This window comes from Macaca mulatta, chromosome 9, assembly GCF_049350105.2.
Source record: "Macaca mulatta isolate MMU2019108-1 chromosome 9, T2T-MMU8v2.0, whole genome shotgun sequence".
NCBI lineage: Eukaryota > Metazoa > Chordata > Mammalia > Primates > Cercopithecidae > Macaca > Macaca mulatta.
In genome coordinates, this window is record NC_133414.1 from 36,718,598 (window position 1) to 36,745,703 (window position 27,106).

Consider the following 27,106-nt stretch of genomic DNA (forward strand, 5'->3'; position numbering starts at 1 on the left):
GGAAGAGGTGGTCTCTCTGGTACTCCCCAGTCTCTTCACTGTTCTCACCCCTTCTCCCACGTGCCGTCTCCCCCCACTTCCCCTTCTTTTCCTTTTCTTTCTTTCCTCCTTCATTTTCTACATGGCATAACAACCTTCAGGTAGCAAAACATCTGCTAGGAGTCATCCTGGCTTTTGTGTGTAAATCTGGTTCTATTTAGGATGCTCTTTAAAGAAAGTTTTATCTTAGGGGGCCAGGAGGATGGCAGGAGTGCTGTCTTAAATAGCCTTAGAGCAGCATGTCCAGGAGCCCAGGCATCTGCTAGAAAAGCATGTGTAGCTGCAAAAGATAAGCATTTCCATCAGTCAGGGAATCAGTGAGTAAGTTTTCTACTACTCACCTGAGTGTGTAGTCCCGCACCCTAGGAAGCAGTACACGGCAACACACCTCGCTGCTGGGCTGGGCTGCAGTGACTCAGTGCTGCTGCTCACTAGCCTTGTGCCCTCAGGTAACACGCTGGCAACCTGGGCCTCTGCTTCCTGATTCATAACTCAGGGATGACGACGGCAAGCTCCCTCATCAGGCTGTGATGCAGGTTAAGCGAGTTTATAAAATTAAAATGCTGGCTCACAGCCCACATTCAAGAAATGTCAGCTGTAATAATATCATGATCCTTGTCCTCAAGGAACTTGAAAACTAGTTAGACAGAGGGAACAACACATGTGAAAGAATTACAAAAAAAAGAGTCAGCCTGGGTGTGGCGGCTCACGCGCATAAACGACATGGAGTTTAAAGAAGAATGAAATGTTTCAGCATCGGAGCAGTCAGATAGTGTTAGGAGAGGACGGAGATTATGTTAGAGCTTGCAAGTTGTTAAGCCAACAAACATTAAGCACCTATTCCTGTGACTCACTCACCCAACTGAGTGTTTGCCATATGACATTGATTTTGCCAATCACGTTTTGCTAATCCTAAAACGAGGCACAATTAAGATCTTTGTGCTAGGTTCTGGGCTAAATAACCTTCCATGCATGATGCCGTTTCATCCTTTCAACGAAGCTGGAACAAGGAAATTTTTTTTTTTTTTTTTTTGAGATGGAGTCTCACTCTGCTGCCCAGGCTGGAGTGCAATGGTGTGATCTTGGCTCACTGCAACCTCCACCTCCCGGGTTCAAGTGATTCTCCTGCCTCAGCCTCCTGACTAGCTGGGATTACAGGCGGCCACCACGTCCAGGTAATTTTTGTATTTTAGTAGAGATGGGGTTTCACTATGCTGGGCAGGCTGGTCTGGAACTCCTGACCTCAAGTGATCCACCCGCCTTGGCCTCCCAAAGTGCTGGAATTACAGGCATGAGCCATTGTGCCTGGTCGAGGTAGTAATAATTTTATGGACAAAGAAATTGAGGTTTTGGAGCTGTTAGCTTGTCTAAGATCAAAGCACTAACACATGGCAGAGCTTAGAATGGAGCAGGGTCAAAGATTGCCTGATGGCAGAGCACGCAAAAGAGGAGGAGGTGGGAGGCTGGGCACAGTGGCTCATGCATGCCAGTGATCCCAGCACTTTGGGAGGTCAAGGTGGGAGGATCGCCTGATCCCAGGAGTTCAAGACCAGCTTGAGCAACACAGTGAGACTCCATCTCAACTGAAAAGTAAAAAATAGCTGGGCATGGTGACATGCACCTGTAGTCCTGGCTACTTGGGAGGCTGAGGCGGGAGGATCATTTGAGCCTGACAGTTTGAGGCTGCAGTGAGCTATGATCGTGTCACTGCACTCTAGCCTGTGTGACGGAGCGAGCCCATGGGGAGGAAGGAAAAGGAGTGTGTGAGGTGTGAGAGTCTGGACAGAGAGGGAGACCAGAAGAGGTGTGGAGGGTAGGGACCCAATGAAGTCAATATTCTAGTGGGAACAGGGCATCTGTGGGGGAACCTGAGTGACATACATAATGTGAGACTAATGGGCTACTGGCAGATGAGAGCTCATTTCAACTTGAGAAAAGGCAGCCAGGCAAAAGGACGTAGCAGCCATGCAGATGTGACCTGGTGAAGGCTCAGAGTCGGGGCAAAAAGAACAAAAAGGAAACTGTGAAGTCTAGGGGACCCCTTGAAGGCAATATTGACAGGTGTCTGTGACAGCTTGGATGATGATGGTCAGTGAGAGAGGGAGGGTGAGAGTGATCTCAGAGTCCTTGCCTCAGCAGTCCTGAAAATAGTGATCTTCAACCAGGCCAGGAAAACAGGGAAGGTGGGTGGGGAAGGAGGTGCTGTTTTACACACATTAAACTTAGGGGAACGTGTGGGAATCCTGTAAACATTTGGACAGACAAAGACTGGGGTATATGGGGGAGGCCAAACCTGGAGACAAAGATTTGAGAATCAGCCATACAGAGGGAAAGGCTACATCTCCAAGGCAGTGGTTCACGGACAAAGGAAAAGTGGCCACAAAGGGAAAAGAGCGATTGGTTTGGATGGTTACAGGAAAATCAGGAAAACAGAAACAGTGTCTCAAGGAAGAATATAGCCCTCCACAAGAGATAGGTCAGCAACCACTCAGGTCCTATGAAGAAGCAGACTCGGACTCAGTGGACTGTAGGGTGGAGGAATTCCCCACCTGCCTCTGGGTGATGGAGAATCTACCTGGGAGGCTTGGGGATGACAGATGGAGGGGAAGAGCAGTGGGTTTTTGTTTTTTATCATAGAGACAGAATCTTGGTGTCACCCAGGCTGAAGTGCAATGGCACCATCAAAGCTCTCTGCAGCCTCAAACTCCTGCTCTCAAGATACTTCTGCCTCACTCTCCCAAGTAGCTGGGACTGCAGGCACACACCACCATGCCCAGTTAATTTTTGAATTTTCTGTAGAGATGAGGTCTCACTATGTTGCTTAGGCTGGTCTCGAACTCCTCGGCTCAAGCGATTCTCCTGTCTTAGCCTCCCAAAGTGATGAGATTGCCGGCATGAGTCACTGTGCTCAACCTCCAAGTCTTTGTTAAAAACTGATTTTTTATTGATACATGACAGTTATACATATTTCTGGAGTACATGTGTTATTTATTTATTTATTTAGAGACAGAGTTTCACTCTGTCGCCCAGGCTGGAGTGTAATTGTGTGATCTCTACCAGCTAATTTTTGTGTTTTTAGTAGAGACAGGGTTTCACCATGTTGCCCAGGCTGGTCTCAAACTCCTGACGTCAGGTGATCTGCCTGCCTCGGCCTCCCAAAGTGCTGAAATTACAGGCATGAACCACAGTGCCTGGCCAATAAGAGAGTGTCTGAATTTTGGATTCAGTGCAGGGGTGATTCAGACCACTTGAATTAAAAGCTCTTCATTCGGGTAAATGAAGCCTCAAACGTCTCATCCCATGGCCTGTACGGTGATTGAAATCGTGACCTTAGTGTTATTAGCACCATGCTCTAACCAACCGAGCTAACAGGCCACACGTGATATTTACATAGATGCATATAATGTGTAACGATTAAATCAGAATATTAGGATATCCATCCCCTCAAACACTTACCATTTCTTTGTGCTAGGCACATTTCAAATCTTCTAGCTATTTTGAAATATACAATAAACTACTATTAACTACAGTCATCCTACTGTACTAGCAAACGCTAGAACTTATTCTAACTGTATTTTTATACCGATTAACCTCTCCTCATCTCCCCTTTCCTCTACCCTTCCCAGCTTCTGGGAAACACTTTTTTTTTTTTTTTTTTTTGAGACAGGGTCTCGTTCTGTCGCCAGGCTGGAATGCAGTGGCACAATCTCCGCTCACTGCAAGCTTTGCCTCCTGGGTTCATGCCATTCTCCTGCCTCAGCCTCCCGAGTAGCTGGGACTACAGGCACCCGCCACCACGCCTGGCTAATTTTTTCTATTTTTTAGTAGAGATGGGGTTTCACCATGTTAGCCAGGATGGTCTGGATCAGGAGACCTTGTGATCCGCCTGCCTCGGCCTCCCAAAGTGCTGGGATTACCAGTGTGAGCCACCGTGCCCGGCCAGGAACCACCATTCTTTTCTCTACCTCCATGAGATGAACTGTTTAAGTTTCCCACATATTAGAGAGATCTTGTGGTATTTATCTTTCTGTACCTGGCTTATTTCAATTCACATAATGTCCTCCAGGTCCATCCATGTTGCTGCAAATGACAAGATTTCATCCTTTTTTATGGCTGAATAGTAGTCCACCATGTATATGTACCACATTTTCTTTATCCATTCATTGGCTGATAAGGCACTGGGGTTGATATTTTGGCTGTTGTGAATCGTGCTCCAATAAACATACGAGTGCAGGTACCTCTTTGATATGCTTATTTCTTTTGGATATATACCTAGCAGTGTGCTTGCTAGATCAAAGGTAGTTCTGATTTGTAATTTTTTGAGGAAACTTCATATAGTTTTCCACGGCTGTATTAATTCACATTCTCACCAACAGTGTATATCCCCTTTCCCTTTATCCTCAACAGGATTTGTTATTTTTTGTCTTTTTGTCAATAGTCATTGTAACTGAGGTGTGGTTTTGCTTTGCATTTCCCTGATGATGAGTGATGCTGAGCATTTTTCATACAAATGTTGGTCATTTGTGTGTCTTCTCCAAGCTTTTTTGATTGCTTAGCCTTTGTAGTGTGATTGCTTTTTGAGCACTGTCTTAATATATGTATAGTTTTAAATTATACATACACACTACTATGATTAGCTAATACCTCAAGGTATATTATTCACCAGGGTGAGTTCACTATTAAAAGCAGATGATTGGCTAGGAATGGTGGCTCATGCCTGTAATCCTAGTACTTTGGGAGACTGAGGCAGGAGGATTGCTTGAGTCCAGGAGTTCGAGACCAGCCTGGGCAACATGGTGAAACCCTGTCTCAACAAAACAAAACAAAACAGAGGACTGAAGTCACAGTGGCTCATGTCTATCATCTCAACACTTTGGGAGGCTGAGGCAGGAGGATTGCTTGAGGCCAGGAGTTGGAAACCAGGCTGGTCAACATAGCCAGATCCTGTCTCTACAAAAGCAAAATAACTAAAGTTAGCTAGACATCGTGGTGCGTGCCTGTAGTCCCAGCTACTTGAGAGGCTGAGGGAGGAGGATCCTTTGAGCCCAGGAGTTCGAGGCTGCAGTGAGCTATGACTGCACCACTGCACTCTAGCCTGGGCCACAGATCAAGACCGTCTCGATTAACAAAACAAAAAACAGAGGATATAATTTTATATTTCAAATGTTCTTGATAATTAAAAACTTATTTTTGGTTGAGTGCAGTGGCCCATGCCTATAATCCCAGCACTTTGGGAGGCTGAGGCAGGTGGATCACCTGAGCCCAGGAGTTCAAGACCAGTGTGGGCAACATGGCCAGACCACTCTACAAAAAATAGAGAAATTAGCTAGGCATGGTGGCATGTGCGTTCAGTCCCAGCTACTTGGGAGGATCACTTGAGCCCAGGGAGGTCGAGGCTGCAGTGATCCAAGATTGTGCCACTGCACTCCAGCCTGGGCAACAGAGGGAGACCCCATCCCCCCCACAAAGAAATTTTTTTTTGGCTGGGTGTTGTGGCTCATGTCTGTAATCCCAACACTTTGGGAGGTTAAGGTGGGAGGACTGCTTAAGCACAGGAGTTCAAGACCAGCCTGGGACACCTCCTCTCTACAAAAAGTTTAAAAATTAGCCAAGCGTGGTGGTGTGTGCCTGTGGTCCCAGCTACTTGAGAGGTTGAAGTGGGAGGATGGCTTTGAGTTCAGGAGTTTGTGGCCACAGTGAGCTGTGATTGTGCCACTGCACTCCAGCCTGGGCAACAGAGCAAGACTATCTAAAAAAATTTTTTTGTTTGGTTCCTTCTTGTTAGAATCAATTATATTGCCATTATGTTTACCTTGCACTTGACTAAGGGTTTGTTTAGTAAAGCTATGTAAGATAATTCATATTGGCCGGGCACGGTGGCTCATGCCTGTAATCCCAGCACTTTGGGAGGTGGAGGTGGGCAGAACACAAGGTCAGGAGATCAAGACAATCCTGGCTAACACAGTGAAACTCCATCTCTACTAAAAATACAAAAACAAAATTAGCTGGGTGTGGTAGCGGGTGCCTGTAGTCCCAGCTACTCAGGAGGCTGAGGCAGGAGAATGGCGTGAACCCGGGAGGTGGAGCTTGCAGTGAGCCGAGATCGCGCCACTGCACTCCAGCCTGGGTGACAGAGCAAGATTCCGTCTCAGAAAAAAAAAAAAAAAAAAATTCATATGAATTAGGTACTTGTAAACCCGTCTGTGCAAACTAATGCATGTGGACACCACATCCTTCTCACTATGGTGCCCTCACACCCAATTCAGGGCACCACATGCATCATTCCTGACCCATGGCTGTCTAATGTAGTACGATGTGAGGGTACCAGGCCATTTTCCCTCTTTTGTGACAAAATAAAGCATAGATTTTACGTCCTAGTAGACCATCTTATCCTGGGGTATGTGCATCTGCCCCCCATCTGGTAGAACACATCTTTAGAGAGCACTATGTTGAGGAAATGGGAGAATTACACTTACCATCCCAATAGAGTATTCCTTTTTACTTTTTATTTTTTTTTTAAGAGTTGGGGTCTTGTTCTGTTGCCCTTGCTGGAATTCAGTGGTGTGATTATGGCTCTCTGTAGCCTCAAACTCCTACGCTCAAGCCATCCTCCTGCCTTGCCTCCCAAAATGCCAGGATTACAGGTATGAGTCAGTGCTCCCAGCCTCTTTCCTTTAGCTTAGCTCTTAGGCTTTTTCCTATGATTCCTTACCACCTTTCCTTCTAGGCATTGTAGGTCATTAAAAGTGCCTTGGACTGGGAATCAGGAGATGTGGTCTTAGCTGTCTCTTTGCTTCCAACTTGCATACAACCACCTAGGGCCAGTTCCTTTACCTTTCCCACACCTCAATTTCCTATAGTCCAGGGATGATAATCCGTTTCACATGATCCTGAAACGGCTGCGGCTAGCTCACGTGGACTCGTGTTTGAAAGTGTGGCAAAAACTGGAAACCGTCAAAGGCCAAAGACTGGTTTCATGATAACTGTCTTTTCAGTCTCATCTCTGGGGACATATAGATTCCACATAGTATACCATTTTCACAAATTTCTTTACATTGCAGCAAATTATTTGATTGTGAAGTATTTGTTTTATTTATATTAAGGCACTGAAGTAGGATGTGCAGGTAGAGCTGCGTTGCTTGTTAGCTGGTGATACTTACAGATTCCTTTGGGTCTCTTTGCCCATGTAACTGTCACTTCCCCGAGTTTGCGTCTGTTTCAGGTTCTCGGCAACAAGCACTTTTTCATTGTCAACGAAGTCCCGTGCCTATCCCTGCTGCTGGACTGAGGCACAGGAGCCTCCAGGTGGTTTACCTTGCCCTAGGCTCTACTCAGTGTGCCCAAGCCCAATCTACACAACCATCCAGTCAACTCAAAGTGGGGAGAGACCACAACACCACACAACTGGCTCTGCATAAATTACTAAGATTAAAAGTAAATGGCCAGACACGGTGGCTCATGCCTGTAATCCTACCACTTTGGGAGGCTGAGGCAGGTGAACCGCTTAAGTCCAGGAGTTTGAGACCAGCCCGGGCAACATGTTGAAACATCGTCTCTACCAAAAAAGATAAAAAAAAAAAAACTAGCCTGGTGTGATGATGCTTTCCTGCAATCTCAGCTACTCAGGAGGCTGAGGTGGGAGGATCACTTCAGCCTGGGAGGGGGAGGTTGCAGAAAGTCGTGATTGCACCACTGCACTCTAGCCTGGGTGATAAAGAGAGACGTCATCTCGGGAAAAAAAAAAATAAAAGTAAAAAACTGGTTATTTTTTGTGGGGCTGGAAACATTTAATTTTGTTTTCTAATTATGAAACATTCATCATAGCAAATTGGAAAGACAAACAGAAGAAGAAAAAAAAATGAGCTGTAATCCTAATCTCATATTTTGGTGTCAATAGTCCTCATTCTCCCTTTATGGTAATTAGATCACACTCATAGTAGTCTGTTCTCTCGCTGCTGGTAAAGACATACTCGAGACTGGGTAATTTATAAACAAAAAGGTTTAATGGACTCACAGTTCCATGTCGCTGGGAGGCTTCACAATCATGGTGGAAGGCAAAAGGCACATCTTACAGGGTGGCAGTCAAGAAAGAATGAGAGCCAAGCAAAAGGGGAAACCCCTTATCAAACCATCAGATCTCATGAGACTTATTCACTACCAAGAGAACAGTATGGGGGAAACCACCCCCGTGATTCAATTATCTCCCACCAGGTCCCTCCCACAACACATGGGAACTGTGGGAGCTACAATTCAAGATGAGATTGGGGTGGAACACAGCCAAATCATATCACACCATTTATAATTTATTAAAAAATTTTTTATTGTGGTAAAATAATATGAAATTTATCATCATAACCTTTTTTTGTATTTCCATTTTTCTCATTTTTATTTTCCATAGTACATTTATGACACAGAAATGTCCTGCGTCCTCTCCTTGAACGTAAGATTGCATTTTCAGTATCTCCTGCCTGTCATTTACTTATGCTAGCAATTGAAGTCTGATTCTTGCAATGAGTATTGTCCCATTAATATTAAATAACTTTTAAAAAAACTTTTATTTTAGTTTCAGGGATACATGTGCAGGTTTGTTACATAGGTAAACTTGTGTCAGGGTGGTTGGGTGTACAGATTATTTCATCACCCAGGTACTAAGCTACCATAGTACCTGGTAGTTATCTTTTCTGATCTTCTCCTTCCTCTTACCCTCCTCCCTCAAGGGGGGCCTCAGTGTGTGTTGTTCCCCTCTGTGCCCATGTGTTCTCATCATTTAGCTCCCACTTATAAGTGAGAACATGTGGTATTTGGTTTTCTGCTCCTGTGTTAGTTCACTAAGTATGATGGCCTCCAGCTCCATTCATGTTCTGCAGAGGACATAATCTCGTTCTTTTTTATGGCTGCACAGTATTCCATGATGTATATGAACCACATTTTCTTTATCCAGTCTACCGCTGACGGGCGTTTAGATTGATTCCACGTCTTTGTTATTAAAAAGAGTGCTTCAATGAACAATCACATGCATGTGTCTTTAAGGCAGTACGATTTATATTCCTTTGGGTATATACCCAGTAATGGGATTGCTGGGTCAAATGATAGTTCTAAGTTCTTTGAGGAACTGCCATAGTGGCTGGACTAACTTACACTGCCACTAGCAGTGTATAAGCGTTCCCTTTTCTCTACAAGCTACCCAGCATCTGTTTTTTTTGACTTTTTAGTAACAGCCATTTTGACTGGTGTGAGATGGTATCTCACTGTGCCATCTTACCCATTTTTAAGTGTGCAGTTCAATAGTACTAAATACATTCATAATGTTGTGCAACCACCACCGCCATCTGTCTCCATCACTCTTTTCATCTTGTAAAACTGAAACGCTAAGAACATCTCATTCCAGTTTCCACCCAGACCTATTTCTACCTTCTGCCTCTATAATTTTGACTACTCTATCCCATATAAGTGGAATCAGACAATATTTGTCTTTTATTGTGACTGACGTAATATTTTAAAAATATGTCATATACAGTGCATTTTTTCTGTTATTAAATCTTCTTTTACAATGTGATTTTTAATGATGCATTAGTATATTCCATTGTGTGAATCCCACTTGATTTAGTGATGCACTGTTGTGAATACTCTGGCCATACTCTGCCTGCCTAGCAGTGTACTGGAGTAACAGAGCTGGCCAGGGGTAGGGGTCAGAAGCTAGAGATACAGAGCAGGTGTTTAACCTGAGCACATGCTCCAGAAAAGAAACTTCGATAAAAATCTTCCCCCATGTTCTCACCTCCTTGATGGCAGAGCTGGACCACATGTTCATCACTGCGGTGTGCATTCCATACGGCTCTGTCTCTACCCACATCCATTGTTATCTCTTTTGGATGAATTCATAGAAATGAAAATATGGGATTAACATGTTTATAATATTCTAAAGCTTTTCACAACAAGTGTTGCACAACTGCCATTCAGAAAGTTTGAACCAAATGTAAAAGAATGCTTATTTCCTGGGTGTTGTTGCCAAAATTGGGTGTAATCTCTTTTTTAAAACATGGTTTTGTACTGGAATAATTTTAACTGTTTATGTTTACTGAATTAAATTGTGCTATGGACATCTAGCCAAAAAAAAGTTTCCAAGCCTCTTTTGGATGGTTGTAAAATTGTTTTAGTTTTTTATTTCTGTTTAAGGCAATGGCCACAGCAACGAAAACTGAAAGCAGAAACTACCAAAACAGTGTATTAAAATCACCACTGAATACTAGAATGTATCAATAAAGCAAGAATTCACTGATTGCAGTATTGGTAGAGAATGTTTTAGATTACAAAGTGTGTAGACCAAGTCTCGCTCTGTTGCCCAGACTGGAGTGCAGTGGTACAATCTCACCTCACTGCAACCTCCACCTCTCAGGTTCAAGCGATTCTCCTGCCTCAGCCTCCTGAGTAGCTGGGATTATAGGCGCCCACCACCATGCCCGGCTAATTTTTGTATTTTTAGTAGAGATGGGGTTTCACCAAGTTGGCCAGGCTGGTCTTGAACTCCTGACCTCAGACTATCCATCCGCTTCAATTTTCCAAAGTGCTGGGATTACAGGTGTGAGCCATCGCGCCCAGCCTAATTTTTTTTTTTAAGTTTATTTTTTATAGAGATAGGGTCTCCCTGTGTCACCCAGGCTGGTCTCAAACTCTTGGGCTCAAGTGATCCTCCACCTTAGTCTTCCAATGTGTTAGGATTACAGGCATGAGCCACTGTACCTGGGACTCAATAAATATTTTCTGATCACACTCTGCACCAGGTCCTACTCTAGGAGTTGAGGGCACGGCAGTGAACAGAACCAAGTGCCTGTCCTCTTGCAGGTGGTGATGTGGCTTTCATGACCAAGATGACCTATTTCTCTACTCCAGGGTCCTTGCTTGACCAAGCAGCACATGTGTTCAATCTGATTTCCTGTGGAGCCTGCTGGATTTAAACTTTGACTTATGCCAGGTTTGAGTTAGGACCAGGAAAATTCCAAGCTGGTTTCTGACCTTTGAATCTGGAAGTCTAAGCTACAACTGCATGAAGACTGTACTGTGACCATGTGGCATCTCTCAGCATGGAAGAGAGCACATTTCTTTGAGAGACATTTCACAAATCCTGGCTGGCTGTCACTGCTTGTGGATGAAGCAGCACTGCCCTCCTAAGTGTGTGCGCTCCCAGGGAAAGCAGATGTGGGGAATGGTGATGGTGAGTGAAGACTCACTTTGTCTTCAAATGTCCCAGTCAATGGACAGGTGGGCACCATTTGGAGGAAGCTACTGCTTAACTGGGTCAAAGACCCATCTAGAGAGACTTTCCCTTTGGAGGAGTGATCTACACAACCACTGTTAGTAACATGTACATACAGGGCTAAGTGCTACCTTACATAGTTCCAGCCTGGCACGGTGGCTCTTGCCTGTAATACTAGCACTTGGGAGGCTGAGGTGGGAGGACTGCTTGAGGCCAGGAGTTCAAGATCAGCGCGGGCAACATAGGGAGACCTCATTTCTACAAAAAATTTCAAAATTGGCAGAGCGTGGTTGTGTATGTCTATAGTCCCAGCTACTCGGGAGGCTGAGGTGGGAAGATCACTTGAGACCAGGAGTTTGAGGCCAGCCTGGGCAACACAGCAAGACCTTGTCTCTACCCATGATTGTGCCACTGCACTCCAGCCAAGGTGACACAGCCAGACTCTATTTCTAAATAAATAAATAAATAAGATTAAATAGCTCCATGTTAAGGAGAAGGGCAAGAAAGCAGAGTTGTGACCACCAACTGTGTGCATGTGCAACTACCCACCTACCCAGGTGCAACTGTGGGCCTTACAAGTGATAACTGAGTAGCCAATTTTAAGTTAGTCCCCTATCTAGTCATGAAGTAGAAATATTAATATATACTCCTATATCTACTGGAGAGAGATGAAAATCAGGTTTGCTGGATCTGACATGGTTTTAATTAGGTTATACACAGAAAGGTAAATGATTCTCTTATTTTTGAGGTAGTTGAATAGCTACTTTATGCTCCTGTATTGTAAACTAAAATGTGACAGAAGCCGGATCACACAGCAATTTTCTTGCAGTTCTGACTATACATTTCCCTTTGGTAATATTGAAAAGCAAGGGCTTTTTTTGTTTCTATGCAAGGATCTGTTGGTCTGTTGGCCATTTAGCAGCAGCAATGCAGTGATTCGAGTGGTAGAACAATAATGATGACTCAGTAAAAACAAAAAAGATAGTAAAAGAATAAATTAAACCAAAGTAAAACAAAGTAAAAGAAAGGAAATAATAAATACATGACTCTCCCCTCCCCCCGCTTCCCTTGAGACATGGTCTCACTCTGTTACCCAGGTGACAATTTAATTGATAATTAAATTTCCTTAGTATATATAGGGCTACTCAGATTTTCTATATGTATTTATTTATTTATTTTTTGAGACAGAGTCTTACAGTGTCACCTGGGCCAGAGTGCAGTGGCGTGATCACGGCTTACTGAAGCCTTGACTGCCCGAGCTCAAGAGATCCTCCTGTCTCAGCCTCTCGAGTAGCTGAGACCACAGGTGTGTGCCACCATGCCCCAGCTAATTTTTAAAATTATTTGTAGAGATGAGGTCTTGCTGTGTTGCCCAGAACTCTTGGGTTCAAGTAAGCCACCTCAACTGGCTAATACATATAGGAATTAAAAGAGGCTGAACACAGTGGCTGGCTCACACCTGTAATTCCAACAATTTGAGAGGCTGAGGCAGGAGGACTGCCTGAGACCAGCAGTTTGAGGCTGACTGAGTTATGATCGCTACTGTGTTCCAGCCCGGTCTGGGTGACAGAATGAGAACCTGTCTCAAAGCAAACAAACAATAAGAGCAAGGAGGAAAAGAAAAAATTACTAACATTAGGAATGAAAGAGATGATATCACCACAGATCTTGCAGACATTAAAACAAAAAAAGAATATTATAATTATATAAATAAATTCAAAGGCATAGATAAAATGGACAAATTGGTTGAATGCCGATTAACCACAGTGATTCAAGAAACTATAGAAAGAAGGCCAGGCACAGTGGCTCACGCTGTAATCCCAGTGCTTTGGGAGGCTGAGGTGGGCGAATCATGAGGTTAGGAGTTTGAGACCAGCCTGGCCAACATAATGAAACCCCGTCTCTACTAAAAATACAAAAAATTATCCTCATCTCAGGAGTTTTAGACCAGCATGGCCAACATAGTGAAACCCCGTCTCTACTAAAAATACAAAAAATTAGCCGGGCATGGTGGCGGATGCCTGTAATCCCAGCTACTCAGGAGGTTGAAGCAGGATAATCGCTTGAACCCGGGAGGTAAAGGTTGCAGTGAGCCAAGATCGCGCCATTGCACTCCAGCCCAGGCGACACTGTGACACTCTGTCTCAAAAAAAAAAAAAAAAAAAAAAGAAAAAAAAAAGAAACTAGCCCTACATATACGAAGGAAATTTAATTATGAATTAAAACTTCTCGCAAAGAAATTTCAGACTGAGGTGGCTTTAGGAGTAAATTCTATCAAATATTTAAGGAAAAAAACAATTTGTTAACAAACACACACAAACTCATTCTAAAAATAAAGAAAGATCACTTCTCTAGTCATTTTTTTGAGCCTAGACAATGACATTGAAAGGAAAGAACACTAGAGACCAGTATACCTCACTGAATACAGATGCAAAAATCCTTAATTAAATTTTAGGCAAACTGAATTCAGCAATATACAGCAAGGATAATGCATCATGACTAAGTGGGGTTTATCCCAAGAATGCAAGCTTGGTTTAACACTAAAAAAATCAACATAACTACCATATTACAGAATAAAGGAGAAAAATCATATACAATTCTCTTATTAGATGCAGAAAAATATTTAACAAAATTCACCACCCATTCACAATTTTAAAACTCTTAGCAAACTGGAAATAGAGGGGACCTTCTTCATCCTGGTAGAGTACACAATCTCTGAAAAACCTTCTGCTAACATCATCTGTTAATGATGAACAACCGAATACTTTCTCCTCAGATTGAGAATAAGGCAAGGATGTCCAGTCTCAGGATTTCTATTAAACATTACTCTGGAAGTCCTAGCCAGTACAATAGGCAAGAAAAAGGCAAAGAAAACCATACAGACTGAAAAGAAGAAATAAAACTGTCTATCTGCAGATGACATGATTGTTTACGTAGAAACATTTAAGGAATCTTTATGAAAAGCAAATCAAAATAATGTGACTTTAGCATAGGTTAATACAAAACAATATTTTCTGCATACTAGCAATGACCACCTGGAAATTTAAATAAAATATTTACTATAGTATCAAAAACAATGCCTCTGGCTGGGCATGGTGGCTCACACCTGTAATTCCAGCACTTTGAGAGGCTGAGAAGGGAAGATCACTTGAGTCCAGGAGGTTGAGACCAGCCTGGGCAACACAGCAAGACCTTGTCTCAATAAAAAAAAAAAAAAAAAATTATCTGGGCGTGGTAGTGCACACTGTCATCCCAGCTACTTGGGAGGCTGAGGCAGGAGGACTGCTTGAGCTCAGGAGGTCAAGGCTGTAGTGAGCTATGATTACACAACTGCACTCCAGCCTGGGTGACAGAGTGAGGCTCTGTCTAAAAAATATATATATATATATATATATATACACACACACACACACACACACACCATTTACTATAGTATCAAAAACATGGACTAGTTAGGGATAAATTTAACGTAATACATGCAAGGCACCTATACAATTAAAATTATAAAAACATTGCTGAATGCTATGTTGAAAATTAAAGATGCAAATAAATGGAGATATACTATGTCTATGAACTACAAGACTAAATATGATAATGACCATTTTTCCCAAATTGTTCCATAGATACAACATAATCTTAACTGAAATCCCAGCAGGGGTGGGGCACGGTGGCTCACACCTATAATCCCAGCACTTTTGGAGGCTGAGGTGAGAAGACTGCTTGAGCCCAGGAATTCAAGATCAGCCTGGGCAATGTGGTGAAACCCCATCTCTACAAAAACAGCAGCCAGGTGTGGTGGTGCACACCTGTGGTCTCAGTTACTTGGAAGGCTGAGACAGGAGGAGGATTGCTTGAGTCTGGGTGGTTGAGGATGAAATGACCTGTGATCATGCCACTACACTTCAGTCTAAAGCTACATTATTATTATGGGATCAACATTTGGATTAATGGAACAAAATAAATGAACCCACATGTCTATGGGCAAGTAATTTTTGACAAAGTGGCCATAGTAAGTCAATAGGAGAAAGTCTTTTCAACAAATGGTGCAGGAAAAGCTGGATAACCATATGGGAAAAAATGAACATTGATTATTAACTTACTCATACACAAAATTCACCTCAAATTGGACCGTGTACCTAAGCTTAAAAGGTAAAACTTGGATGGGTGCGGTGGCTCACGCCTGTAATCCCAGCACTATGGGAGAACAAGGCGGGTGGATCACCAGGTCAGGAGATCAAGACCACACTGGCCAACATGGTGAAACCCCATCTCTACTAAAAATACAAAAATTAGTGGGTGTGGCAGTGGGACTACCTCCTGTAGTCCCAGCTACTTGGGAGGCTGAGGCAGAATTGCTTGAACCTGAGAGGCGGAGGCTGCGGTGAGCTGAGATCGTGCTGCTACACTCCATCCTGTGTGACAGAGAGAGATTCTGTCCCTCCCCCCCCAAAAAAGGTAAAACTTAAAATGTCTAAAATAAAACATAGGAGAACATTTACATGATCTGTAGGGAGTCAAAGAGTTCTTAGATAATTGAAGACACACACACACACAAAAACAAACAAAAAAAGATAAGAGCTATAAAAGAAGATAGCTAAAAATTAGACTTTTACAAAGTTAAAGACTTCTGCTCTTCAAAAGACAATGCTAACAAAATGAAGACAAATCACAGACTGGGAGAAAATAGTCACACAACACATATCTACATATCTGCCAAAGGTATTGTATCTAGAATATGAATAATTATTACAACTGAATAAGAAGACAACCAACCCAACTAAATTGGAAAACACACTGAATAGGCACTTTACAAAGATACATGAATATCCAACATGCAAACAAAAATATGTCAACATCATTAGTCATCACGGAAATGCAAAGTAAAACCACAGTTAGATACCACTACATATCCATTAGAATGGTGAAAATTAAAAAGACTGATGATAGCAAGTTATTATCAGTGAGAACGTACGGCAACTACAACTCTCATAACTTTACTGGTGGGATGTAAGATGGTACCAGGACTTTGGAAAACAGTTTGGCCATTTTTTTTTTTTTTTGAGATGGAGTCTCGCACTGTCGCTCAGGCTGGAGAGCAGTGGTGTGAGCTCAGCTCACTGCAACCTCCACCTCCCGGGTTCAAGCAATTCTCCTGTCTCAACCTCCCAAGTACCTGGGATTACAGGCGTGTGCCACCATGCCCGGCTAATTTTTTTGTAGTTTTAGTAGACATGGGGTTTCGCCATGTTGGCTAGGCTGGTCTTGAACTCCTGACCTCAGGTGATCTGTCCACTTCGGCCTCCCAAAGTGCTGGGATTACATATGTGAGCCACTGCACCCGGCTGCCATTTCTTTTAAAATTAAACATACACTTAGCATACAACCTAGTAGTCTTACTCCTAGATATTTACCCAAGAGAAAACGTACACACAAAAATTGTACATAGATGTTCATAATGGCTTTATTTATAATAGACGAAACTGGACAAAGCCTAAATGTCCATCAACATTTGTGGTATATAAACAAATTGTGGTATATACATACAGTGGAAAAATACTCAGTGATAAACAGAAATGAACCACTCATTCATGCAACATAGACAAGTCTAAAAACATTATGCTGAGGAAAAGAAACCTTACGCACAAGAGTCTACACATTTCATAAGATCACATTTTTATGAGACTCTAGAAGAGACAAATCTGATCCGCAGTGACAGAAAACAGATGAGGGCTTGCCTGGGACCAGGGATGAGTACCAGGGAATTTGGGGATGATGGAAATGTTCTAGATCTTCATTGTGGTGATGGTGGTTACGTGCGTATATTACTTTCTCAAAACTCATCAAACCGTGGCCTGGCGCGGTGGCTCACGCCTGTAATCCCGACATGTTCAGGGGCCAAGGCAGGCAGATCACCTGAGGTAAGGAGTTTGAGACCAGCCTGGCAAACATGATGAAACCCTGTCTCTACTAAAAATACAAAAATTAGCAGGGCGTGGTGGGCACATGCCTGTAGTCGCAGCTACTCAGGAGGCTGAGGTAGGAGAATTGCTTGAACCTGGGAGGCGGAGGTTGCAGTGAGCTGAGGTCACGCCACTGCACTCCAGCCTGGGCGAGAGTGAGACTCTGTCTAAAAAAAAAAATTCCAAAGGTCTAAACTTAAAATATAATAAATACTAAATATATTTGGTGTACAAAGGGAACGTGAAAAAGAATAAACCTCAAATCCAGGAAACGAGGCTCAATTCCTTTAAGAAGCCTCCACTTAGAGGACCCTGGGACTCATGGCTCAAAGCCTTGTCCTCAGAGAGGCAATGAGAGCTTTACAGTACCTGCTTTGTAAAACCAGATTCAGCCCTGTTACTGCCCACTCTGAAGCCAAGTCTCTTGCTTCTCTGCCAATGACTCCCTTACATCATCCACTGGAGAAAATTACTTCAGCTGAGCTCTGTAAATTAAATAGCATGAATGAGCAACGCTAATCTGAATACCTACAACATTTCTGGAATTACTAAGCATACAAGCTTATTTGGATTGTAATGAAACCCTGTAAACAAAATATTTGTATAAACTCTTTGAATTCAGTAAATCAATACAAAAAATTACACTGACAAATACTTAGGTATCTACTGTGGTCTCAAGGAGCTGAAGATCCCATTGAAAAGAGAGTTTGTAAGCACGGAATTGCCAAATAAACAAGACACCCAGTAATTCCTCTAAGAGCTGAGATAGGGGAAGCATTGCTTTAGGCTTTAGTAGTCTAGAGAGGCCTGATGAGAAACTCATACTTATGCAGAACCAAAATCCAAAAGACCAATAAGGAATATTTTTTTAATTATAGAGTGCTGCTTTTGTGCATACATTTTTTTTCTATATAGTTGAACTGGGTCTGAAGAATAAAAGAAACATTAGGCTATATTTAACAGTCATAAAGGATACATTAGCCTATATTTATCCTTCATAAAGGATATTTTGTGATGATTCTAATTCTCTGAATAATAGTTATTTGTGCACACTTATATATAGGCAGCTTTCTGAAGGCTATAATGAGAACACCCATCACCCCCTCAGTCCCACTCATGGAACTACTAGAAGAGATTGAAATTTTAAGTGTCAACATACTATAAAAATATAGAGAATTACCTAGGTGTATAAACAACATAAATTAACTGCAAGAGTTTTATTTGGAGATACGAAGTTAAGGACATTTTTGGCAATCCCAGTTCAATCAAAATTTGATTTTAACTAAAAATTTAAACCTAATTATATTCGTAATGACTCTTATTTCCCTTTCATTTTTGTTTTGTTTCATTTTTTGACATGGAGTCTCACTCTGTCACCCAGACTGGAATGCAGTGGCATGATCTTGGCTCACTGCAACCTCTGCCTCCTAGGTTCAAGCGATTCTTGTGTGTCAGCTGCCTGAATAGCTGGGATTACAGGCATGTGCCACCACACTCGGCTACTTTTTTGTATTTTTAGTAGAGAGGGGTTTGTGGCCATGTTGGCCAGGCTGGTCTTGAACTCCTGACCTCAGGTGATCCACCCACCTTGGCCTCCCAAAGTACTGGGATTACAGGTGTGAGCCACCAAGCCCAGAACTCATTCTTTTTTTTTTTTTTTTGAGACAGAGTTTTGCTCTCGTTTCTTAGGCTGGAGTGCAATGGCATGATCTTGGCTCACTGCAGCCTCCACCTACTGGGTTCAAGCTGAGGCTTCCCGAGTAGCTGGGATTACAGGCATGTGCCACCACGCCCAGCTAATTTTGTATTTTTAGTAGAGACAAGAGTTTATCCATGTTGGTCAGCCTGGTCTCGAACTCCCTACCTCAGGTGATCCACCCACCTCAGCCTCCCAAAGTGCTAGAATTGATTATAAGCATGAGCCACTGTGCTCGGTTCCCCTTTCATTTTTTCAAATCAACTTTGGTCAGGCATGGTGGTTCACACCTGTAATCCCAGAACTTTGGGAAGCCAAGACAGGAGGATCTCTTGTGGTCAGAAGTTCGAGAGCAGCCTGGGCAACATAGCGAGACCCTCATCTCTTAAAAAAAAATTAGCTGGGCATGGTGGCACATGCCCATGGTCCCAACTACTTGGGAGGAGGCTGTGGTAGGAGGATCACTTGAGCCCAGGAGTTCAACGCTACAGTGAACCATGATTATGCCACTGCACTTTAACCTGGGCAACGGGGCAAGACCTTGTTTCTAAATAAATAAATAAATAAATAAATACACTTTACTGAGATATGGTTTACATAAAATAAAATGCGCCCATTTTAGTTATACAGTTTAATGAGTTTTTTTGTTTTTGTGAGACAGAGTCTCACTCTGTTATCCAGGTGGAGGACCTAGCCTGGAAAATATTTTTCAATGGAGAAGACTATGGTTTGCATTTTGGAGACATTACCTTTTACAGTGTTTTAATAATGAAAAGGCACAGGAAAATGCACATACAGTTACTCAAAGTACAGCCTTGGGGAGGGGAATGGGAAAGGAGAGGCAATGAAACGGCAGGGCCCTCAAAAGGATGGAACCTAAGTGACTAGACAGAAAGCATCTTGGCTTAAGTGGCAGCATAGCTAATATAATTTTACAGTAAGTTAAATAAAATGGAAGCTAACACGTTTGGTGCCCAAAGGCAAGAAATTGTACCAGTTGATGCCTTTTAGTCTAAGAGCTAGGATTCTGTACATAATGCTGAGTTTCCAGGCTGCACTTTTCCTGGATCAGAACCATTGCTTCTAGGCTGGGTATGGTGGCTTGCACCTGTAATCCCAGTGCTTTGGAAGGTTTACTTGAGCCTACGAGTTTGAGACTAGCCTGGGCAACATAGCAAGACCCTGTCTCAAAAAAAAAAAACCAAAAAAAAAAAAAACTAAACTAAAAATTAGCTGGATGTGGTGATGCACACCTGTAGTCCCTGATACTAGAGAGGCTTAGGTGGGAGGATTGCTGGAGCCCAGGGGTTGGAGGCTGCAGTGAGCTATGATGGTACCACTGTACTCCAGCCTGGGTGACAGAACGACACTCTCTCAAAACAAAACACACACACACACACACACCATGGCTTCCCTTTGTCTCCTGGTCCTCCTGGTCTTATAACCACATATGAAGTGTCTTCCTGCTTGGATTTTGTTCTATCGTGGGCATGGATTCTACTCTACAATCCTTCCTGGTTTTAGCAAACCACAATGGTTGATACAAAGATTAATAATGGGAAAAGAATTTGAAGTAAAAGATTTCGCTAGGCTATTCTTTTTTGGAGGGAGAAAGTGTATTACTGCTTTTTAAAAAGGTACAGATTTAAAGCAAAAAAGAAAAAAGAAAAGAAAGAACAGAGGAAAAAAGACAACTAAGTTAATCACTGTTTAACAGTAAATATCCCTAAAGACATCTCTTTGCATATATATTCAGTTTTGCAGTCTGCTTTCTCTCTCGACAATATTTTGTAGCTTTCTTTCTGTAACAATAAATACAGATGTACATCCTTATTTTTATGACTTCATAGAATTCCATTGTAGTCCACTGTATGTAACTAGCTATCATTCATGGGCATTTAGGTTGCATTCAGTTTTTCACTATTATAAATTAAATGGCAATTTTTAGCATATTTTGCCCAACTAATCTGACATCTATGAATATTAATATTCTTTCCAAAGTTTAAAAAAATGAGTAATATTTTGTGAATGGAGAAAACTGTTAGCAGGAGTAGATATATTTTTCCTTCCTGAGAAGTGCTTTCCTTTTGCTAGTGTATTTCCAATATTACAGTGTTCACGTTTAGGGTATGGAAGATAGTAACCTAAACCCTGTTCGTCTCTTCTGTTGAGCACTGTAGACACAGAAGCTTCCCAAGGAAAAGTTGTGAACTCTACACCTTGAGAGGAGGTTGAGGCAGTGGGGGTGAGAGGTATGAGTCTTTCTGGAGCTGACTTCACTGTTTTTCGCCTGATCTCCTGCATACTTGATGTCCCCATGTTTTCCTCTGAGTGCTCCAGGCCCTCCATGGTGGCTCCTGGCTGGATCCCCGGCAAGAGCTGATCCTGTGCTCTCACTGGTCCTTTCTCTCTAGCTTCTCACAGGTTACCGAGTGAAGGAATGAGGCTTACAGAGATTGCCCTGTGTTTTTCTGTTCCTTTAGTGCCTTGAGAGGTGAGCCAGCTGGCTAAGATACACTAGCTAAGATACACTGTGCTAGCAGAAAACGATAATTTTCATTTTGATGTGTGAACATTCCAAATACCACTTCTCAAAGACAAAATGAGATTTTAAGGCGTCAGTCCCAAAGGGATAGTCAACTGGCAATTTTGGGCCCCCTAATGGGCACTGAAGGTGTTATCACCAGGCAAACAGGGCCTTTGCATCCTCAGGGCACACTGGTGAGGGGGGCACCTGCTTTGACCTGCCTCTTTCCAGCCCAGTACCATAGCAAGCAGAGCTATACAGATGTTATGGAATCCATCTCATTTTCAAACAGAAGACCCCAGATTCTGGGGGCTGATACAAAAAGACGTGAAAATGGAGCTGGGATATAGGCAGAAGAGCGGGATTCACACTTCTTTCTTTTTATCTCTGTTTTTCCTGGCATTTATCATACAGTGACTGATCAACATTCATTAAAATGTAGCATCATATACTTTGCCAAGGTAAAGTCCCCAGGAAATGCAGGACGGTAACTAAGCAACAAGAAGACTCTGTGGTTTGTGATACTCATTTCTCAGGCTCCTGAGTGTATATGATGAGGTTATATCATGGAGAAACGCTGCAGGCAGAACCAACTACAAGTTCGTGTGATGGATAAAATAAAAAATGGGACTGTTAAAAGGACATGGTAAAGCAATGTGGAACTTGGAAAAGAAAAACATGTTGAGGAGCTGTCAGGGCCAGGTTAAGATGAATATAGCTCTTCAACTGTATGCAGCTTCCCTAGGTTAGGTATGGAAAGCTTTATTTTGATCTATCACAGGGAAACTGAGATTGAGACAATTACTCTTTCTGCAGATTTACCTAGAAAGGGCCTTGATGCCTGTTAGGTGTTACTGTTCTCAGTATCGTGCTACAAAGAGTAAAACAAGTTCTGTTTTGCACTTCAGAGCTTACTTGGAGAAATGCAAGCAAAACATAATACATCTTGATAAGTGTGTATAAATCATAATACATCTTGATAAGTATGTATAAAATGCTGCTAGGAGCAACGGAAATTTGTCCAATTACAGATCACAGAATGACCAAAAATTCTCTAGGTTTGGACCATCAATAAGGAAACAATTATTTGTGTAAAATGATGTAAACTTTCTAAGATGTCATATGGCAATATTAAGAGATTTAAAAATGTTCCTTTTTGGTCAAAATGACCTAGATTTTCCAATTCTAATGATTCCTTTTATAGAAATGAGCAGATACAGACAAAGATTAGCATATAAAAATGTTCATCCCTGGCCGGGTGCAGTGGCTCACGCCTGTAATCCCAGCACTTTGGGAGGCCGAGATGGGCGGATCACGAGGTCAGGAGAGAGAGACCATCCTGGCTAACATGGTGAAACCCCGTCTCTACTAAAAATACAAAAAAAAAATTTTTTTTTTCATCCCGGAACTGTTTTTATTATCCTGAAAAAGAAACAAATGAAATGTCCATTCACTGGGCAGAGGTTAAATAAGTTAGAGTACACCTAATATATTTTGCAGTCATTATAGTTTTAAAAAAATGCTAACTGGCATGGGAAATATTTATTCAGAGAGAATCTATGTGAGTTTATCATCTCCAGTCTTCAGTATGAAGGACAAAGGAAAAGCATTGTTTGTGCCAGGCCTTGAAGGTTAAGTCAGATGCAGAGGTGGGGAGGAATAGCGCTCAGAGGGACGAGGTCACAGGAGCAAAGTGAGACGCCACAGTGGCAGACACCAAGGAAGTTGTGAGCAGGTTTGAGCGGCTGGGGAGAAAGCCTGGGGAGCAGGCCAACTTGACTGTCAGGTGGGCTGGGTTTTTAGTCTAAAAACAATGAGAAGCTATTGACGGATTTTAAGCAGGGGAGGGACAGGACCACCCACTTCAGTAGGGTCTATTGAGCTGCTCCTGGGGGGCCCAGGGCTATTTTAATGTTGAATTATAGCTGCAGTGCCTTTTGAGTTCCTTGGAGGTTACTAAAGTGAGACAGAGACAAGTACAACTCATCAACTATCCCTTTTTGGCTTTTAAAATGCTGTCGGGTTTTGTCCTGTTAGGAACAGGGTCTGAAGTGAAGCCAGTTAACTAAGATTAAGGTATCTGAAAGTGCCTGGCTCGGGGGAGACACTCAATAAATCCCCTCCCAAAGTCAGTCACCTTGGATAGAAAGATTTCTTGCCAGGGTATATTCAAGGAGCTTCCTGTTCACAGGAACCGTTAGCTACAGTTCTGGGAATACTGAAGAAGTGCTGTATTAAAGTAATACATCAGACAATCCTTCTAATTTTCATGGGCCTAATCTGCCTCTTGGGTGAATCATTTATTTTTACCACTTATACCGTATCTTGGCTCCGGAGCCTGCCTACTGTATCATTCCATTCCATCCTGGATTCTCCTATGGGGAGCCAAGTACACATGATGGCCCCACAGGTCTTGGTCATAGTACCTATCGTCTGGGGGCCAATCAAGGAAAACTACCACTGGATGCTAGAACTCCAGCTATCATGACCATACTCCAAGAAGCAGAGAAGAGGTAGCTTTTTTTTTTTTGAGATGGAGTCTTGCTCTTGTCATGCAGGCTGGAGTGCAGTGGCACCATCTCAGCTCACTGCAAACCTCCACCTCCTGGGTTCAAGCAATTCTCCCTCCTCAGCCTCCTGAGTAGCTGGGATCACAGGCGTGCGGCACCATGTCCGGTTAATTTTTGTATGTTTAGTAGAGACAGGGTTTTGCCATGTTGGCCAGGCTGGTCTCAAACTCCTGACCTCTGGTGATCCACCACCTTGGCCTCCCAAAGTGCTAGGACTACAGGCGTGAGCCACCGTGCCTGGCTAGAGGTAGCCTCTTTGGAGAGCTTTTCTGGAAGCATCCACTCACATCTTAGTGGCCAGACTTAGTCCTGTGGCCAGCTGTCATCTTTGAGCTGGGCATATTACTGTTCTTCACGAAACAGGCCTTGAAACTATGGGAGATGGGAGAACAGCCACTGGGGAGCACAGTAGCCACCTCTCTCACTTCAACCTATACCTGACCCTGCTAGATGCTACATTTTGCCTGATCACAGGTACATCCTAGTTCTCAAGGATCCCACATATATATACCATTTCTCTTCTTGAAGAGTATGGAAGGATAAAGAAGGTAGAGTTTGGCAAGAGATAGTCTGGGCTTCCTAAGGCCATTTAGTGTGGGGACAGATAGTGAACTTGCAGTGGTGAGGCAGATAAATCAGTTTCCAAGTGGGCTTTCTCCCAGATGCCAGAGACCTTGGCTGTTCCTGTTTCATCATGCAGTCTATTAACAAAGGTTTTACTTAAGAAAAATATGTGGCACAAATGCTACCCTCTCCCTCACTCCTTCCCTCATGGCGGCTCCCTTCTCTGCTAAGCTGGAACATGACCTCAGAATCCTCAACACAACATCCCTGGCAGTTACTCTGGTCCAAAAGACTTGGCACTACTACTTAAAACTATTAGCCATCCTTATTTTCTTGCGGGAATTTTTATTTGCATAGAGAATTTCTGGGTAGTTCCTAATTTCATGGAAATAAATTTCTCATGGTGCAATTTGAGGTATATGCCCAGGCAATAAATGTAGATATTTATAGGTGGCAGGCGTGGCATTCCTTAGATTCCACCACTCAGTGGCTGCAATCACTCTCATTGCTGGAAACTTGTTCTTGTGATTGTTTAACTTACTGGACTGTGAATTTCTCCAGAATGGAAACTATAATCCACTTTTGTATCCTCATGGTTCCTGGCTCAGTATACTCTCAAAAATGTTATCCATAAATGAGTCACCTGCCTTGATCAAGGTCAAGTGGCTATCAAAGTAAATACTTCCCCTGTAGCTGGTTACACTGTGGACTGCCTACCACCAAGGACAAAAGGCAGGCCTCATTTGGAGAGGAGGTCGGTGACAGGAGGAGCATCAGTAGCACAACACACAGAAGGTCTTGGTTATTCCACAACTGCCTTAGAAATGCTTGAGTAACTGTCATGAGAAACTGACTAGCAGGTGAAAGGGCAGCCATACCCCGAGGAGACGCTACACTTTTTCCTTTTCACGAAAGGTTCAGGTCCTGGGCTAACTCAGCTCAGTGTTTTCTGTGTTCCAGGAGGTGACTCAGGCAGTTGTGCAAATGACTGACTCATATTTCACGGATATGAGTATGGCTGATGTAAGATTGCAATTATCTCCTCCTGATTCAATTAAGGTAGCCTATTCTTGATTGTTTTTACAAGTAGATCTATAAATTATACAAGTTGATACTAATATTGCTTACGTTTTAAATAGTGTGGTTCCACAGAAAATTTTGTTTTTTTCTGTGAAAAACAAAGCTACTATTGCTAAAACAGCATCGAGAGCACTGACTTAGCTATAGTTCATCTGAGTTTTTTTTTTTTTTTTTGAGACAGAGTCTCGCTCTGTCGCCCAGGCTGGAGTGCGGTGGCGCGATCTCGGCTCACTGCAACCTCCGCCTCGCGGGTTCAGGCCATTCTCCTGCCTTAGCCTCCCAAGCAGCTGGGACTACAGGTGCCCGCCACCACGCCTGGCTAATTTTTTGTATTTTTAAAAGAGACAGGGTTTCACCGTGTTAGCCAGCATGGTCTTGATCTCCTGACCTTGTGATCCACCCGCCTTGGCCTCCCAAATTGCTCGGATTACAGGTGTGAGCCACCATGCCCGGCCCACCTAAGTTTTATATTTACCTGGTTACAGTGATCAAATTATTCAACAGTGATCATGGAGAAAGATGAAACAAAATAATTCCCAAAAGATTCTTTCTGCTCAAACAGCAGGGTGCGTATGAGTAGATCCAGGCCAATTTCTTTTTTTTTTTTTTAAGAGACAGGGTCTCACTATGTCACCTAGGCTGGAGTGCAGTGGTGCAATCATAGCTCACTGCAGCCTCCAACTCCCAGACTCAAGCCATCCTCCTAATCCTCCTCAAGCTTGAGGACAGGCCTTGTTACAGTGCTCAGTGTGTACCTCTCCCCTTCCCCACTCCCCTTGTCCACATTCTGGGCTAGACCCACACTCTACTGAGGAACTGTCCCTGTATTTTGATTCCCGAGTGACACAGTGCTGGAGATGCTGTGGCTAGATACACGTTATTTCTGCATATGGCTATTCCTCAACCTTGTTGCCTGTCTTCTTACTCTGGTCTGAGGGCTGAACCCCACAGAAATAACAAGGCTACCCTCATCCCTTTCTCTCCCTTAAAGGTTAGTACTAGTCCTAAGTGGTCAGCTCCCAGCTTCCTTTAGGACAGAAAAAAGAGGAGAGAAGCAACACTTGTTTTTCTACTCACAAAGCCCCGGAGATGGGAGGTAGGAGGTTGGCGTGGATGTAGCTTGGACTTCGGAATTTAGAACCAGGTTCAAATCCCCAGTTAGGACATTTCTCAGTATTTTGATCTTGCATAGGTTTACGTATCAGAGTTAAAGTGTCTATTTATAAAATGAGGTACAACTTATCAGATTTAGATGTAAGAAATAGTATAGTGCATGGCAGCTAGCAGGGTTTCAACAAATGACATCTCTCATTACTATCATTTTGACATCACATTTCTCTGCTTAGAGTTGGTTACTGTTCTGCAATTTTTCCCAAAGTGTCACTGTGTGTCAGGCAGGGAGCATCTGCCTGGAAG

The 27,106-nt window shown here is 42.9% G+C and overlaps 1 protein-coding gene across 11 annotated transcripts in view; it reads right to left on the reverse strand.

The window, feature by feature from the left end:
* Positions 1-27,106, reverse strand: part of LOC107000097 (uncharacterized) — a 118,167-nt gene that overhangs the window by 88,279 nt on the left and 2,782 nt on the right. For 4 of the 11 annotated variants that reach the window (XM_077946248.1, XM_077946246.1, XM_077946249.1 and 1 more), the window contains exon 1: positions 381-663. The exons of 6 other annotated variants lie outside the window; for them this stretch is intronic. In XM_077946248.1, the coding sequence (XP_077802374.1) occupies positions 381-528 (148 nt within the window). In that variant the 5' untranslated portion in view covers positions 529-663. Of the gene's footprint in view, positions 1-380; positions 664-16,732; positions 17,421-27,106 lie in introns of those variants that run through there. One more of the 11 variants, XR_013397998.1, reaches the window with a different exon arrangement.